The following is a 19630-nucleotide window of genomic DNA, read 5'->3' as shown; positions in this document are numbered from 1 at the left end:
GCGTATCGTAAATACTATCACGCGCTTCATATACAATTTAAGTCGTGATAGTCATGTTTCTTCCTACGTAATAAACTTCATTGGTTGTTCTTTTGATATGTTCATAAAATTCCGTTGCCTTTTTTCGTTTTACAAAATAATAAAAAGTGAAAAACCTCCAGCATTAAGAAGAACCTTCGTCTTTACACATTCTTCTAGAAATCCTCAAATATTCATTCCTATGATTTGGAAGAATATTTTTGCAAAATCATTTATCGTCAGAGTAGCACGTTGCTGGAATTTTTTACCGCTAGAACTGCGAATTTTCTCTCACAGCAATAATGCATTCCGCTTAAAAATTTTGAGGCATTTCCATTCCCTATCTCAAAACTAATTTTGTATTTATTATTATATTACATAAATCGAGTTATAGCTCATTGGACAAAATTTATCTTGTTCTAAGAATTTTTTTTGGCTGGGGAGCCAAGATTACGAGAGTATTTCGTGTAAATTGAAAGAATTGTTTAGACAATTTATTGTTTGATATAAGTTTTGAATTATATAATATATAAACTCAGGTAGTCTTTGTCATGTATACAAATTATTTGGCCTTTAAGGCTTTATGTTATACAAATATGAATAAATAAATAAAAAATAAAAAAAAAATAAAACGTTTTTAATGATTCCCTATTTTTTCATATTTACAGCTCCAATAGTCCTGAACGTAAAAAAGATAAAAAGAAAAAATCTAAAAAACACAAAAAAGAGAGGTATGTTTACACAAATTAATTAAAATGAGAAAAAAATCATATTTTGTGTTGTTGTATATTATTGTGTACTAGATTTTCTAGGTCATGTATTTCTAAAAGTAAAGAAATTCAAAACTTTTTTAGTTACCTTAAGTATCTTTTTTTAAGTTGTAGACCCAACATTTTTGTTTATTTTTTAGTTTAATTTTTCCAATATTCTGTAGAAGATTTTCCTTTTTTGGTTTCCAAATTATTTTGAAATATACATCATCGTATTTTTAGTTAAACTTTAAACTTAAATCTATCAAATAATTCAAAAAACCAACCAACAACAAAAAAATCAATTTTAAATGAATTCTTTCTTCTTTATCAATTGCTTCATATATTTTTTATTCTCTACTTTCTCTGCATTTTTTTGATTAATATACAAATATAAAATAACAACCTTTCAAAACCATTATTCAAAATATTTAAAACCAAAAATAACACCCCACCACCGATACGAAGCAGGAATTCTTCTTATGAAAAAGAAAGAAAAAAGAAACGAAAAGATTAATAAATTTGTTTTCCCTGGTATATATTTGTTTTCTATATAAGATATTTATACAAAAACCAAAAAAACAAGCATTGACAAATTGCCATTTAAAACAATAAAACGAATAGAGTAACAAATCAACAAAAATTTAATGTACAAAAAAAAACAGTTTTTAACTTGACGAAAAACAAAATGAGAAGAAAAACAATTAACAACAAATTTTCTATATTTAAAAACCCAACAACAAACAACAAATATTATTAGTAAAGCGTAAACGAAATTCAACCAAGTTGTGATTATTTGTCAAACAACCAACCACAAGAACGTCATTAATACTTTTCTATCTCTCCCTTTAAAAAAAATCAAAATATCAACAACAAAACAATTATTAATCCATCTTATCTTTATTATCTGATATACATTGTATTTTATTTTGAAATATTTTTTTTACAATATTTATCAATTTTTAAAAATACCAAAACAAAATTTACTCGGCTTTAACCATTAAAAAACAAAACAAAAAATCCTATAACGACAACGGGTAAGTAAATCAACATTTTGTTTTGCATTTCATTCCATTTCGAAGTCATAATTTTTATGTTTCTCTCACACACACACACCTACCTACCTTTGCATACATTCATACAATTGCATTTGTATTAGCCTATTGAAACTCGATTATATGAAAGATATTTTAGACGATGTTGATATTAATTTATAGAAATCGAAAATCATGTCCCTAATCGAGCTTCAATATTATTGTATATATTTTAATTTCCTTAGACATTTTGCCACTTCAATTTGATTTTTAGTTAACTTCACTATTATGAACTAAAATAGCGCTTATTTTTTATTTGTTGTACTTCCCTTCCCCCTCTTCTATTTCAAGATTAAGACATGTTTTCTTACATAAATTAAAACCAAAGTCTGTTTGTTGCCTTGTTGACGTTTTTAATAAGAAATTCAATAACACAGAACTTTAGTTGAATTTATAACTATAACCCTTCAACAACAACGTTGGTTGAACATTTTAAAACAATACAATTATTTTCTCATCTTTCTTTTTTATTAATTTTCGTAAAGACTAACCAGTAAAGAAGTATTTTCATTAAGGTAAACAATCAACAACAACAACAAAAATAAAAACGTGTGTTACAAAAATTTCCAAAAATAAAAATACAAATGAAAATTTTAGGATAACAAAAGATGTTTAGAAAAACAAGTAACAAATAATGTTTTTAATTTACTGAAAAAAATATGTGTGGTGTAATTGGAACTTGTACGAATTGATAATACTACCTACAGCGTAGAGTTTTTTTCTGAAAATTTCATAGCTACTTTTTTTACTTTTTAATTGCTTCCAAGGTACTACAAGTCAATTTAGTAGAAAACATTCTTCAGTCGCAAACAAACGAAACAACAACGCACAGTGGAAAAAAAGTACCGATTTAGGGCGCCAAAAATAAAAATCAATATTTTATTGTATGTTTATCCATGATTTGGATAATTTTAGTTCAATGGCAATGGCATTTTTTATAATATAATAGATAAAATATACGAAAGTTTATCTTATTTCTGAAATTATGATCAGTGGCAGATAAACTATTGGGACTTCAAACAAGTAACCTTTAGCAAAATTTTTTAAAATAATGTGCTCAGCAATTCTTTAAAACATTCTGAAACTCTGAAATATTTATTTCATGTTCATATCATATTTCATATCATAGTTTATGCAGAACATATTTCAAGCAATGTTCACAGGCTGTTTATTTTCATATTTGGGATATCAATGCATTGTTGATATATTTATCAAATTGTCTTTGAAAAATGTGCCAAAAACTGTGTGATATAGGCATTTTACAAGAATGGAATGTTCTGAAGAGTTATGAATTACAGTAAAGCGGATATATTTTTAAAGGAAAGTCAAAAAAAAATGTAAGTTTTGGAGATATGGTGCGAAATATACAAAATAATGGCATAATTGACATTTTTTCTAAAAATGATTTTAAAAAAAGTTGTTGCAGTTTGTTGCAGCTAAAATTTTGCAAATTTGTTAAGAATTATGTGTCCTAAAAATAAAATAAAAAATCTAGGCGCCATCCTGCGACAATCACTAGTTATCGCTTTAACAAAGTACTCAAGTTGAAAAAAATTTTTTAAGTGTAAAATCCATGTTAAAATAAATAACATCTTATATTCAATATATTTTAATAAACCTGTCTTCAAGAAATATTTCATACAATAAAGCTTTAAAATTACTTTGTAGGAAGACTGCAAGAGACGATCGCCAATTTACTACTAAAATATATTATGAAAACCAGTTCATAAATTTTTAACGAAAAATGAACCGTTATTCCGCTCTGACTGATGGAAAACAAATTATTTTAACTTCCGTTAGATTCAGTGGACACCTTAGATCAATACTGCACTAATAATTTTTAAATTGGCGTATGTGATTTTTTTCACTTTTGGCGCGCTAGATCGGTATTTTTTCCACTGTGCAACGCCGGCATTCTGTTTATTGTTCATAGCTTATTTAATTGGGATGCTTCTAGCTATACTTCACTTAATTACTGGCCCAGAAAAAACGTTTTTCCATAATACAAATTTAGCAAATTTAGAATCGACTATCATCCCATTTTAAGATTGGATGATTCGCTTAGTCTTCTCTTTCTACGTGAACCTTCATTTGAAAAAAGAGAAAAACAATAGAAATTAAATTATATGATCTTCGCCTTAAATGGCAAACATAAAGGAAGCCTTTGTGGGGTAGGAATTCTCATAACTTGACCTAACAAATTATAATATGTAAGTTTGTCAAGCATTTTACTATAAATAAGCTCATTGTAAGAAATAAATTTTTGGAGTCTGCAACCTTATCACTTTAAGGGCCATTATTATATGTGTTCTTTTACTATCTGATGGATTTGAAAACGCAAAATAAACCAATTTAGAGGCATTAAAAATATAATTTTACATTGAAAGCTATTGCCAAGAAGCTCCTCCTTGAAATTCAATCATCATTTTTAACTTTATGTTAACTGGAAAGCGATAAATCTGTTCGGTAAATCCAAACTATAACAAAAGAAGACTTATAATAATGGGGGTAAGTTAAAATAACAATATAATAATTGTTCCACAAACATCACAGAAGGGACAGGGCGTGTACCACGATTCATATTACAGCAATAGTATGGGGCCTACTGTTTATCACCGAGTCCGAAATGCATGTCTTAAAACACCACCTGTAGTTGAGTACATGGTTGAAATACTCAGAAAATGTCGCCAACTTTACTGAGGGGTATTTTGCCATCGTTGGAAATTTGATGTTTGCTGGCCGGGAATCGAACACCCGAAATTCAGCGTGTAAGGCGGGTGTGCAAACAATGGTAATTTTAGAACGGACACTTAGTCTGGACCTAATTTTTTGCATATTTTGACATATTTTCTAAACCATATGCAACACTTTGTGCCCTACCCATCGAATTGACTGAAAGTTTGTATTAAGTATTCGTTCATCAAAATTTTCGACCTGAAATTTATCGGTATAGGTCCAGGTCTTCATATAGCTCCCATAGAACCGTACCTCCCGATATCCGGTATTTTGAAGGTTGTGGCCTCAATATCAAACTGAAGTGGCTGACATTTTGTATTCAGTCATCGTTGGAGGTAAAAAAACTTTCCACCTGAAATTTGTCGTTATATGTCCACGTCTTCATATACATAGCTCCCATAACCAGAACCTACGGATTTTCTGTACTCTGAAGGTTATGGTCTCAATATCAATCTGAATTGGCTACTAAGTCTTCATTGGGGGTATTAAACTTTCCATCTGAAATTTGTCGGTATAGGTCTAGGCTTTCATATAGCTCCCATACAACGAAAGCTACCCATTTTCGACATTTTGAAGATCGTGGCTCTGGTTACAGATTTCTCTATTTTATTGACTTGTCTGAAGTGAATTTCGAACAGAAAAATGTACACATAAACATTTTAGAAGATATGATTGAAATATATGTAGCATACGAAAATATATGAAATACAGAAATTTTCCATATGCAAAAATAATATTTGCATATGCATAATTTATACATTTCGCATATTTTTGCTTATGTGATATATTTCGATTGGAATTTAATTAGAAGCCAAAAATATGCAAATTTTACAAAAATAGGTGTTGCATAAAGATCCGCTGTCTACATATTATTGAGCTGATATTAATCGGGGTGCCCTCATTGATATGAGAGAAGGCGCCCTTGTCCCTACTGGGATGTTTGTGGAACAATTATATAGCAATTTCTGCTACATCTTTAAATTTTGGACAATTGGACAGGTAATATGATAGGGTGCCACGCAATTTGTAAGAACTGGGAATTTGTCTGTCATGATAGAGAAAATTTGTAGCATGGGAGGAAGATGTGGTTCTCTTCACAAAACTCATTATATCTTAGGTAGTAGGTCCGTTACCAAGCACACATATTATTGCAATTTTCATCAGAGGAAAGATCGGTAGTTAATTTTTCATATATAGGCGACTTTGCCGGTATACGGCCTCCAGGGATTCAAATATGGACCAAAAATAAAATGTTTTTATTTAGCATACAAAAGTAATGGTCCATTGCACCCGCTAAATAATATCAGATCATCAACAAAAATTGTAGGCATCTTCTTCGACCTAAACCCCTACCTCGTGCAAAATTTCGTCACTATTGATTTATAATTGCGACCTCTAGTATGCTTTTGATTACATTACAAGCAAAACACTCGATATATTGGGCTGTAACTCTGTTATCTGACCACATAAATCAACGTAATTGGCATTAATTGAAAGGGCAAGAGTTGCCCTTCCAAATATTATTTATGTGGACGGAATGTGTGGTCCAGGAATAAAGATATTACCGGTATATTAAAAATTTTCACAATTTTCACACAAAAGTTGTGGTCCATTTAACCCTCTAAACATCTTCCGATCACCATCTCAAATTGCAAGCTTCTTCTTTGTCATATAATCTTACATTATTTAAAATTTCGAGGCGATCTGACTATAATTGCGACATACAGAGCCGCTACAAAATCAGATAAAAATTTTGTTTTTGGTCCATTTCACCCGCTTAATATTTCTCGATCATCACCAATAAGAATAGGGATCTATTCTGATCTGAACCTGACCTCTATACAAAATTTCGTGACGATCGGTCCATATTTGCGGCCTGGAGCGTGTTTACAATTTATAATGGACAGACGGACGGACGGACGGACAGACACACATCTCAAAATCGCTTTATCTCGTCGAGATATGAATATTGGTATACCACATGGGGGGTCTCCGACGAATATTTCGCGGTGTTACATGAATTTTTACCAAAACAAACTTATAATACCCTTTTCCACATTGTGGTATAGGGTATAAAAAATATTTTGTCTAAAATCAATGGTTGCAGTTTTAGCCCAATAATAAGGGATCTCCTCTTTTCTCTGAGTGATTTAGGATTGTTTCTTACTGATACTAGTGATATCTTAAACAATATTTTTGTATTGTTAAATATGTTTGTCGACAGGACAAAAACTTGTATGGGAAGGTGCGACAAAAGCATTTCTTATCAAACTATTGGCCTAAATTTACACCAGAATATGGAGGGTATAATTAAATTTGTCATTCCATTGGTAACACATCGAAATATTCATCGGAGACCTTATAAAGTCACCATAAATACCAAAAGTCGGCACCATAAATGCCAAAAGTCGTAACTAACAAAATAATAATTTTACAGGAGATGCAGCAAAACGTTATAAAATGATCCGTCATTACAACAAAATCTGCAATGTTACCCCATTTTTCCGAAATGCCATTTCATGAATAGGATCGTTATTTTTTAACGTAGATGCTTGAAATTTTACAAGAGTGTGTATATTAGCGTTATATATTAGTTCAATCAAAAAACTAATTTTGACTTTTTTGGAGATACTACTTCGGGTATTTATGGTGACGATATATATACTTGATCAGGGTAAGATTCTAAGTCGATATAATCATGTCCGTCTAAGCGTTTTAAGATAGAGCTTTGTGATTTGGTATAGAAGTTTCCATTACTTCTAGGATGTTTGGAATTGCAAATAGTCCATTTGGTACACGTTTTGATATAGCCCCCATAGAACGGTACCTTCCCATTTTCGGTATTTTGAAGGTTTTAGCTTCATTATCTCACCGAAATGGTTGAAATTTGGTACTTAGTCTTCGTTGGGGGCATACAATTTTCACCCAGAATTTTATCTGTATTGGTCCACGCCTTCATATAGCCCCCATAGAACGGTACCTCCCGAATTTCGGTATTTTAGAGGTTAACCACATTGTTTTACCAAAATTGGTGAATGTTGGTATTTAGTCTTCATCATAAACGAAAGGAAACTAGTTGGTCCATTTTACTTCAATACAACTCGTGGTGGAAGGTATAACAAATTCGGCCCGGCCGAACTTAACCCACATAAAGCCACTGGCCGTTTGTTTAAACGCCACCCAAAATGGTTGCAAAATTTGACGTAAAACTCTGACATTTTCCCAAATTTTTGTGGCCTTTTTTGCATTTTGTTATAGTATTGTCTGTTATCTATCATTCAATGCTTATAAAGCTTTATGTGGTCTATGTATTTCCACGCAATTGGCCTCAAACGAAGGCAATTAAAAATCTATTTTTTGTAACTTTCGACTTTTGAGGAAATATTTAAATATGCGATCAAAATTTAATCATAAAGTTACATTCATCTAAAGTCAGGGATTTGTTAGGAATGTAGTAAGAGTATTTTCTCAATCAAAAGCCAAGGGACTATAAGTTTTAAAGTGTAGAATGTCTCAAAAATATGATTTTCATATAAAGTTTGAAGTTTTCTCGCAAAAAATTCTCGGCGCTAAGTGGGTTAACGACGTTCTTACTCTTTTTTTAACGGCATTTTGGCTACTGAGTGAAGAAAATATCTCTTTGCAAAAAAATGACCAGCATACAACCAGTTTTGGCATTGTCCCAATTTAATGGTAACTCCCGATTCTAGGTATTTTCTTATAGTCCCCAATAATATGAGATCCAGGTTATGGATAGCTCCCATATAAAGGTATTGTCCGAGTTGAGACATTTTAACGCAACATTACGGGGAAGTTTAGTTTGATACCTGCTTTGGAATCGTATTTATTTTTTGCAACAGGTTGTTCTCGGGGCCACTATTACGACGCTACAAGTTTTTTAGGGCAAGTCCATACTTCCCGGGAAAGTGACCCGCTGGACCAATAATTCTCGAACGGGTCAACCGAATCGATTCAAAATTTGGTCCAAACGTAGATCATGTTCGAAGATGTGCCATTCACAATTTAACCAATTTGGTCCATATTTTACACATCGTACTATTTCTACCAGACATAATAGATTAGGATCGAATATGGACTATATCGTCCACTTCTTCCGAACCTTCTGAACCGAAAGCTGTGTAACTGCTGCTGGTACTCACGACAACTCGCGAACCGGATACGGCCTTGCTCCATTATTAATATTTTTGCGAATCTCAGATAAAGTTCTAAGATTATGCTTATCGATTAGCTATAAACCAAAAGCTCTAAAAATTCATACTGCGAACGACAACTATCGAAAGGAATGATTAACATTGCACAGTGGATCCACTTGTATGGAGAAAGTGGCCAAAAATATTTAGAGTGTAAAAATCAAGCCAATGCGACGATTACAGCTTTGTGCTGCTGCGAAGAGTGTTTTTAAAAACCACGAGCGTGACATTCTCCCCCCCCCCCCCCCCCCCCCCTTTACCCCTCTGGAGGGGGTATACGGTAAGAATTGTTTTATGCTGTTAATACAATGACATGAACAAAGGTCCTGATTATCTTATGATGCAAAAATAGGCTTGGGGAAACAAAACAATCCCCAAAGCAACATAAAATCCAACCAATTTAGCGGATTAAACAAAAATTAATATTTTTGTCTGAAAATTGGTAAAATTTTAAATATAGATCGTATAGCGTTCTTCCTGGAAGGCACATACCGCCAACGTAAGACTAATTTGGAAGAAGATTTCTTCATCTTGCCACTGATGCCAATTATGTTAATGTACGTGGTCAGATAACAGAGTTATACGCATATATATCCATAGAAACCCTATTCTAGGGCAGCTTTAGTAAGCGACCCACCATTTATAGTCTGACAATAGATGGCAGCTGATTTTAATACTGAATAATCTTAAACCCATGACCTCCTTTGGAAATTATTCCCGAGGTGGGCACTGGTGGGCATCATGACTAAAACCTTAGGCCAAATTTAAGTATATGATCGAATTAGCATTACAAAATACACTAAGAAAATATGTAGCTAACTAGAATTCCACAACACGCGAAAACACTATTTTTAATGAAAATTAAGCTATTACCTCCTCCTTCAAAATCCACTATAATATTTTGCTATACGTATTAGATTGGCGATATTTTGAATATATTTAATTGCACTTAAAACATAGGTTGTACTCACAACAAAAAATATTAGTCAAATGTTCCGACTTTTGAAGCTAATCTTAAGAAGATCGCGTTCGAATGAAACAAAAACTAATATATTTATACCCTATACCACAATGTGGAAAAGGGTATAATAAGTTTGTTTTCCCAAAAATTCATGTAACGCCGCGAAATATTCGTCGTAGACCCCTCATGTGGTATACCAAACTTCATATCTCGACGAGATAAAGCGATTTAGCGATGTGTGTCCGTCCGTCCGTCCGTCTGTCCGTCCATTAAAAATTGTAATCAAGCTAGAGGCCGCAATTATGGACCGATTGTCACGAAATTTAGTATGGAGGTCGGGTTTGGACCAGAATAGAACTGATTAGTTTTTGGCGATGATCGTGAAATGTTAAAGGGATGAAATGGACCAAAAACAAAATTTTTGCTCGATTTTGTAGCCGCTCTGTAGGTCGCAATAATAGTCCGATCGGCGCGAAATTTTAAACGTAGTTTTGGTTTGAGATGAAGAAGTAGCGTGCAAGTCAACGGTATGATCGGATAATATTTAGCGGGTTAAATTGATCAAAACTTTTGTGTGAAAATTGGTAAAATTTCTAATGCACATCTTATAACTTTATCCCAAGAAGACGCGTTTAGTGGTATAGGGTATCACATGGTCGGCCCCGTCCGACTATAGTCTGTTCTTACTTGTTTTAAAATGGCCCATGTCATAGCTGTCAGAGTTGACAGATGTTGTACCAAAATTTTGACATTCATTTTTTTATTTTTGGCCAATGGGTGGATCCATTGTGCATTGGTCCAATCTTTGTACATGGTATCTTAGATCATGATCGTAGATTGGCAATATAGGTCCCATCCTTTGGGTACATCTCCCATAAAAATTCAGTATTTTTGTTCTTAAATCCATATTAAACCACTTCTCGGGTCGTGTTAAAATTTTAACAGCTGGGTAATTCGTGTTGTCCTGATTACAATGATTTCTTTCTTTTCAAGATCTCTACTCTTCCCCGAAGGATGCAGTAATTTTACATGCATCTATGGAATTGAGTACAAAAGTACACAATAAATTTCATGATATGAATGTAAATCAGAGGAAAAGACTAAGAACATATTCTATCTGTCATAATTCTCTGTGGACTATTTCGAAAGAGGCAGTTTAAGTACTACTACGCCAGGAATTGGTTCAATTTTATTTTCCTGGGAAAACAAAGACATACTTTTACTCTCGAGTAAGTTTATACTTGTTGATAAATAATGGACATAAAATTTTATTGGTGTGTTGGACATTTTAGCGGTATAATTAGGCCTATTGTTTTAAATTCTTTGCATACAAGCATATACAAATTTTCTCTTGAATCCAGCCCGCTTGTATCATGTCCTGTCTTGGATCATTGATTTTTTGCATTTTAATGTTTTTATATATACATATTTAACTCTCTTCCAAAAAAATATATTATTATATATATATATAGATATTTTCTATTTAGAGTTGTTCTATGAACAGACAAACTCTCCTACAAATAATGTCGACATAGGACCAGGCAACCTCTATAACAGAGATGAACACATATAGCACTATTAAAATACGATTCTTTATATGTCTTTGCAGGAATTTGCTTCTTACAACTTAATTCCAGAATATAGTAAATTCAAAATGCCTTTGTCATGACCTGTCAGGTGCAGCTTTAAATATTTTTAAACTGTGTAATGCTAATACATATATGTATAAAATGCCACTGACTATCTTATTGCATTGCCTTAGGTGAAACAAAATGGCCTAAGATTTGACCGTATTTCCTACATAATCCAGATATTGTCAATTTTACCAACACTCAACAAATCTTTTTGTTGGTTTCCAGATGTTTTTTATATGTCAACATTTTCCTATTGCAAAATTCGATACATTTCCTCCTTAACTCATGCAATTGTGTAAATGGAAATCCACTTAATTTTTGAATACACTTTCATTGCAGTACTTTATTTTAGAAGATGTTGTTGGAATATATATTTTTTTATTTAAAAGCCTTGTATTTTTTATATTTGGCCATAACCACTCCGGAGACTATCGTAAATCAATCAAAATAATTTGCTTTCAATATTAGAAAACTTTAGGAAACGTGCAAAAAAAAATAAGTTTCACGAACTTTTTATGTGAATAATATAAAAAAAAATTGTAAAATGTATAATCTTCTATATTTTAGCGAAGATAAAAGTATTAAATAATTAATTAGATTTGAATACTAACAACGTAACATCGTATCTAAGAAATATACTTGAAAAGTATATGTAACAAGTAAATTAAAAAAGCAAGATGTTTTTTGTGGTTCAATTTTAAAAATTTTCTCAAATTGCTATTGCATTTGTTTTGTATAATTAAAAAAAAAAGAAATAATTTCTACAAACAATAATAACATTTTATAAAATCCCCCGTTTATTTGCAGTAAATCGAAGAAGAAGAAATCACGTAAACGTAAATCCAGTGAATCGGATAGTGACGATGGAGATAATCGCAAAGATTCAGGCGATGAAAATGATTCCTCGGATTCCGAAGGTGAAGTGAAGAAAAGTCGCAAAAAATCCAAAAAGGATAAGGTGAGTGAGAGTAAAATGAATAAAAAGAGCAGAGCAGATACTGAAGATATCTTTAATAGAGTTGATAAATTATGAGATAAATATATATTCAAAATCATGCACTGTTTGTTTATTTAAGACATTTTTTTAATATAATCTCTTCCAAATCTATTACCTTCTTACTTACTATTACTAAATGGATAACAAAAATTAAAAACCAAAAATAACAAAATTCACATTTATCATAACCCAAAATTCAAAAGTAAACATTTATCAACATTTAATGATCATCATTACTTCTTCTTGCTTGATATGTTTGTTTTACTTTTTCTTGTTTTTTATTCCTCAAATTTCAATGAATATTTCTATTCCAATTTTGTTCTAAACAAAAAATATCTCTAAATCAAAATATAAACACCTCGTTGTTTTTCTTCTAAAATCTAAATCAAAGGTAATCATTTTATTTGATATATTTTTTTGTAAATATATATTTTTTTTTTTGTAAATACATATAAAGAGTTGAAATTGCATTTAACACCCTTATCAACGTTAATAGTGGTGCAGAATACTTGGGTTAGGTGTTGGGGTCAAAAGAATCAAACTTTGTTTTGATAAAATTCTCTAAGTACTGTTCAGCCATAAAACATGTCTGAGTGACAACTCGAAGAGAAACAAAAAAGGAACCATATTTATACTCTACACCACATTGTGGTAAGGGGTATTATGTCTTTGTACATTTGTATGTAACATACAAAAGGAAACGAGTCGGTGTATGCATGTCCCAATAAGAATTTATTGTAAAATACACATTTAATAGGTACTATAATCATTATACCAAAAAATACTCTGTAACTAAATTTGGATAGCTAATGGCCTAAGCTGCTAATGTTTTTCTCCAAATTTATCTTATATTTATATAAGATAAATTACATAAATAAATAAGAATTTAGGCGACTGCAATATCCCGAGCGTAGTTGAGCCAAAACTACTCTAGTTTGTCGTGGCAGCTAACGCTCCTCAGCTGCAATAGATGAGGGATGTATTTCGAGGACTTTATTCACACTATAATTGCTTAAGGCCTTGGCAACTGCATCCGTGTGAATACTATTTAAACCTGCTTGATATGCTTGTTGATCTAGGGGTTCTCTCCTGTATCGTTGGACCTCTCCCTCTAGAGCATGGATATACTTCCTGATCTGCCTACCCACAAGATGGTGACTGGGATGGCTCACACGGTAACATCCGAGCAGGTACTGCAACGAAAGCATCTCATTGTGTTGCTTTACTGGGAGAATCTTTGCCTCCTCATGTAGATGGTCCACTGAAGATTTCAGAAGGCACCCTGTTGCTGTTCTCAGTGCGGCATTCTGGCAAGTTTAAATCTTTTTCCAATTCGTATCACATAATCTCGGGGACCAGACTGGCGCCGCGTAGCTTACCACAGACCGACCTATCGCGTTATATGTGGTCAACAAGGTTTATCTGCTCCCTAAGTGCTACCGGCTAGGGACTTGAGAACCTTGTTCCTACTTTTCAGTTTGTCGCAGATAGCTGTGGCGTGCGCGCACGACGTGAAAGTAGTGTCGAATGTGACCCCAAATATCTCGGGGACCAGACTGGCGCCGCATAGCTTACCGCAGACCGACCTATCGCGTTATATGTGGTCAACAAGGTTTATCTGCACCCTAAGTGCTACCGGCTAGGGACTTGAGGACCTTGTTTCTACTTTTCAGTTTGTCGCAGATAGCTGTGGCGTGCGCGCACGACGTGAAAGTAGTGTCGAATGTGACCCCAAAAATGTTGGGGCAGTTTGTGGTCGGAATTCTGCTACCGTCGACTACGACATTCAATTTTCTTCCAAACAGCGCTGTCCATGTGGTGAACAGAGTGGCTGTTGATTTTGTTGCGGAAATCTGCATATTCCTCGAATGGAAAAAGGTGGTAAGATCGGTTAAATACCCAGCAAAATAAATTGGAAATAGTGCAATGTAGACTAGTTCTTTCACGGCATGTTTTTATGCAGTTCAAAGGAGTCGTGAAAAAGGCAATCCATTCCTCACATTTTAACCGCATTTGGATGCAATCTAAAGAATCACATCCATTTGTCACATTTTAACAACATCCGGAGGCAGTTCAACGGAGTCGTGAAAAAGGCACTCCAATTCCTCACAATTTAACAGCATCCGGATGCAGTGCAAACGGAGTCGTGAAAAAGGCACTCCGTTCGCTACATTTTATTAAGAGTTGTTAGAGATCCCTACATGTACATAAATCAGTTTGTACATCTCTACAGACAGCGGAGTACATTTCCAAAAAGAGATAATCGTGTTAACATTTCCAAACATTTGTTAATACAAACTAAATATTATTTAATTTGTGAACATTTTTCCGGTAACACACGAGAAGAAAATTTCCCAATGGAGTGCTGTTGGAGTACATGTCGAAATCTTAACTGGTGATGGGAAGACAATATCAAACCCATTTAGCAGATGAAGCAAAAGCACTTAAGCTTGGATTAAATGAAGAGAAGAGGAAACACACATGTTTGCGATTGAATTCAATAGAGAATTTTCATAATTTGTGTTAATTTAATAAAGGTATTAATATTTTTGTTTTACACAAATAATAAATGCATTTTATTTTGTTATTTAAAACACGTGACCCCAAAGGGTCAGTTAAATTGCAATGCCAAAGGGTCAGTTAAAATGCAGTGCCAAAGGTTCAGTTAAAATGCAATGCCAAAGGGTCAGTTAAAATGCAATGCCAAAGGGTCAGTTAAAATGCAGTGCCAAAGGTTCAGTTAAAATGCAATGCCAAAGGGTCAGTTAAAATGCGGTGCAATGGAGTGCCTCTTTCCGGGGTCACTCCCTTGTAAAAATCATGAGTGAAAATGCATAATTTGATGCACTTCCAAATCACTTGTACATATCATTTAACTGCCGCTTTGGAGACAAACTTTTTGCTGGGTAGTTGTTCAGTCTCTCACATCACTGTTCTATCGCACGGTCGTCTCTGATTGAGTCCTTGACAAATATGTGTGGTAATGGCAGCGCAGTTGTCGTGCTGTGCTGCTTACAGAATCCATGCTGATGATCGGCAACTCGATAGCTATTTCTGATACTGGGGAGGACTAAGTCCTCAAGGGTTTTGCTACGGGCGACAAAAGCGAAATCGGCCTGTACGATTCACTTTTACTGGCATCCTTGCCGGGCTTCCGTAGTGGGACCACACAGCCTATTTTCCAGACTTCGGGAATAATGAGGGTGGATAGCGACAAGTTGAGAACTTTAGTGAGATACTCCACTCCCGGCTCATCCAGTCGCTTCAGCATTACCATGGAGATTCCATCAGGGCCCAACGCTTTGGATGATTTAGCGTTCCTGATGGCATTGGCAACATCATCCATTGTAAACTGTGGTGGTTCCTCTTCGGCAGGAAGAGATCTATAATACTCTTCTTTTCGACCGGTCACTCTCGGGGTACTCGACAAACTGTCGATTGAAATAACTTGCGCACCTCTTCGGGTCAGTCAACGTAACGTCGCCAAACGTGACTGAGGTCCTATCTTTTCTTCTTCCAAGGTTCGAGAGTGACTTATGCGTTGCCCACAATTCACCTATACCGGTGAACTCGCCGACCAGCCTGTTAACTTAATGTGTCAGCTTCCTGACTCTGGGCTGCTTCGGCGAAGCTCATCGCGCTCATTTGCTAATCCCGTCGCCTCTGCTGGGAAGTTTGGTCTTACTTCGGGTATTCGACCAGCAGGGATGATGTTTCGGAACGTCCTTTCCGCTACCAGAACATTAGAAGGATTGGACAGTTCTCTGAAGCGATGATTGGTGAATCTCTGAAACTTGGCCAATCAGCTTTCTCATGATTGACGAATGTGCGGCGTTCAGAGGTAATGAAATCGGGTGGTCTGCTAATTATGGGGAGATGGTCTGATCCAAGGGAAATGAAGGGTTGCCAGGTAACGTCATTTGTCAGACCAGGTGACACGATGGTTACGTCTGATGAGCTGTGACACTCTCCTCTAATCCTGGTATGGGCGTCCTCATTGACCGTGCAAAACGTAGAGCTGTCAATCTGCTCAGCCAGCGCTGTACCTCTGGTCGTTTCCGAGGGCCGAATGCCACATCTGATGATGCGCATTAAAGTCCCCCAGGACCAGACGATTATGACCTTCCAAAAGCGGGCTAATGTTAGGCACGTTATCTGAGGGCGTTATCTCGGCGGGATGTATACGTTCAGCAACTCTATCTCGGGAGTGTAGCATACAACTCCGCACCGCAGCGACCTCAATATTCCTTCGACTCATGAAATCTACTATTTCTTCGATCCTATCTCGGAGTCCATTGCAATTAAATTGCCAAAAGGATGCATTTTCCGGGATTGGGACAACAACGGCTGGTGTTAAAGGCTGAATGTGCGGTTGTTGTCGAGGGGACTGCTTGGGAGTCTCATAATCAGACGACGAGGGAGTTTCGTAATCCGATGACTACCCACTGGGGACTGTATTCACACAGCATGCAGCAACATAGTCCCTGTCGTAGTCCCTCACTTGGACAAGTCCCGAGCAACCCCTTAGATGCACCCACTCCTGACATCTATTGCATCCCGCCGAAGGCTGGATGTGGGTGAAGATGCGGATGTGACAAACCGAGCACAAATATATCGGTCCCGGGATATGCTGCAGCCGCTGGCCGGAACTATGATGTTGTGTAGTTTCGGGTCAAGCTGCCGTGGGATTGGGTCGCATTTATTGTCCGATTCAGCTGAATATTGGGGAATATCATTTTTTGGGTGCCACCGTGGTGCAATGGTATGCACGCCCGCCTTGCACACTGAAGGTCGTCGGTTCGATTCCCCGGCCAGGCAACATCAAAAATTTTTCAGAGGGTGCAAAATACCCCTCAGTAATGTTGGGACATTTCCTGAGTATTTCAGCCATGTAAAACTTCTCTACAAAGTGGTGTCTTAAGACACGCCGTTCGGACTCGCTATATACTTCTGATATCGACGAAATTTGGAATAGTCACCTACATGTATACATGTCGAACTGGGATAATCTTCGACTCTTCATGCAAATGGTCCGCACTGACGCCACATAGCTTAGCTCTAACCGATTTATTGCGTTATATGTGGTCAACAGGGTTTCTGTACTGAAAGTGCTGCCGGCTAGGGACCTGAGTACCTTGTCACCAACATCTCAGCTTGTCGCAGACAGTTGTGGCATGCACGGACAACGTGAACATGCTATCGAATGTTGCTCCTAGTCGAAATTCTGCTATCATCGACCAGAACATTTAACTCTCTGCTCATCTCCGCAGTCCTTGTGGCAAACTGAGTGGCCGTAGATTTGGTGGCCGATATTTGCATATTCATCGCGTGGAAAAGGTTGGTAGGATCGAGCAAATGACATGAGGGAATGTACCCGACGCCAAGGTCGCATAATCATCCGCATACGCAACGATTTTAATGCCGGTTGTAGGAGGTGGAATACGTATTTCACGACAGCCGTCTACACAAATAATTATCTAACGTTTCATTGAGCCTGTGGGTAGTCTGATCGATGTCCTCAAGCACCCTGGAGGCTTTTGATAAGTCTAGCGCCACAAACACTGTCATATCGCCCGGCTTTTTCTAGTTGAGTCCTCGACTAATTGGATGGTGTCGTGAGGGCTGGGAACAATGCGTGTTCTGTAGGAATTGAGAATGCTACGGTAACAGGACCTCACTACTGATACTGCCTGTTAACACTCGGTGTTCAGAGAGTTCGCTATCGACAATCGGTTGATGTAAAGTAGAATGACGTCTTGGATGTCCTCACTATACCACCTAAAGTATTTAAGGACGCATCTAGGTGGTGGATCTTCAATCACAATGTGATGATTAGGTTGAGTCGGCTGATAGCATGCCAGCAGCGACTGTCCATTATGTTGTCTGTTGTCGTCACCCTGTGCTGATGATCAACTTTGTTCCTGGAATTTACCTGTTTACTGTTGGTGGCTTACCAAGGGAAGTAAATGAGATAGGATATACCCATAGGCTGCGGGAGTGGGTAACGAACTAGTTGTGTATTTGTTCTAACTGCAGTGTGTGTGTGTGTCAATATGCAGGAATGGTAATTGGTTACCCACATATTGATTCTGGATTTAGCTGAGTAGTTTGGGTTAGACGGTTAACTATATATTTTTGAAGCGCATGCCAAACAGATCATCTGTACTTTTCCGGCCTTGCGTGTCCAAATTGAATTTAGACGATTGCATTATCCCTAAGTAGAATTGGGCAATCTAGTTCCTGGAGCGGATCGATCTTTCTAGTTCCTTTTCCCAAAAGGAACTAGTTCCTTAATATAGTTCCATAGTTCCAAATAGTTCCGAGAGCGATAAAGTTCAACGAATCTTTCCCTTTTATCGTTCTTTCCATTTCCTTCTTTCCAAATAGTTCCCAGGCCGATAAAATTCAACGAATCTTTCGACATTCTTTTTATTACAAAATGCTTAAAAAGTCTCAAAAATATAATTTTCATAAAAAATTTTAAGTTAAGATGAATACAATCCTTTATTGATTTAAGCGTTATGGTTGGATTATCTTCACCTTAGTATAAAGAAGAAATGAGAGTATTTTTGTTTTTATTACAAATAAAATAATTCGATTTTCAAATGTAATAATTCGAATTTCAAATGGAAAAATTCAAATTACAAATGTAATAATTCGAATTTCAAATGTAATAATACGAATTTCAAATGAAAAAATTCAAATTACAAATGGAATAATTCGAATTACAAATGGAAAAATTCGAATTACAAATGAAATAATTCGAATTTCAATTGGAATTCTCAAATTACAAATGAAATAATTCGAATTTCAATTGGAATTCTCAAATTACAAATGAAATAATTCGAAATTCAATTGGAATTCTCAAATTACAAGTGAAATGTTTCGAATTTCAAATGAAATAATCAAATTACAACTGAAATTCTTCGAATTACATGTGAAAATGGTGTAGTTCGTTCCGGAACTACACAACTCTATCCCTAAGGATACTCACAACTAATGGATTATTGTGTCATTATTGCTGCATGACAGATAGTCTTGTTGATCCAGAGGTTATATATTGTAAAGTTGGTTCATGAAGATCCGTCTTGACACGCTTCGGTATGTGCTTCCTATCTATCATGCATGCAATGGTTATGACGACTCCAACGGTAAGAACTAAGCAAGTACTGAAATAAAATCACTTTGTTCTGCTGTCATACGGGAAAAATCTTTGTCAACTCATATAGA

The 19630-nt window shown here is 35.4% G+C and overlaps 1 protein-coding gene across 14 annotated transcripts in view; it reads left to right on the top strand.

Annotated features, from left to right (window-relative positions):
• Positions 1–19630, top strand: part of Srrm234 (Serine-arginine repetitive matrix 2/3/4) — a 57792-nt gene that overhangs the window by 28079 nt on the left and 10083 nt on the right. For 10 of the 14 annotated variants that reach the window (XR_012412542.1, XM_073982940.1, XM_073982942.1 and 7 more), the window contains exons 5-6: positions 687–749; positions 12211–12361. Coding sequence is in view for 12 of the 14 variants with exons in the window: in XM_073982940.1 (XP_073839041.1) it covers positions 687–749; positions 12211–12361 (214 nt within the window). In the remaining 2 variants the exon portion in view is untranslated. Of the gene's footprint in view, positions 1–686; positions 750–1235; positions 1805–2355; positions 2377–12210; positions 12362–19630 lie in introns of those variants that run through there. The other 4 variants (XM_073982947.1, XM_073982945.1, XR_012412543.1 and 1 more) reach the window with 4 other exon arrangements.

Source organism: Musca autumnalis, unplaced genomic scaffold, assembly GCF_047663935.1.
Source record: "Musca autumnalis isolate F117 unplaced genomic scaffold, ASM4766393v1 scaffold_4, whole genome shotgun sequence".
Lineage (NCBI taxonomy): Eukaryota > Metazoa > Arthropoda > Insecta > Diptera > Muscidae > Musca > Musca autumnalis.
The sequence above is the reverse complement of the archived record's forward strand: the minus strand, read 5'-3'. Positions and strand labels throughout refer to the sequence as shown.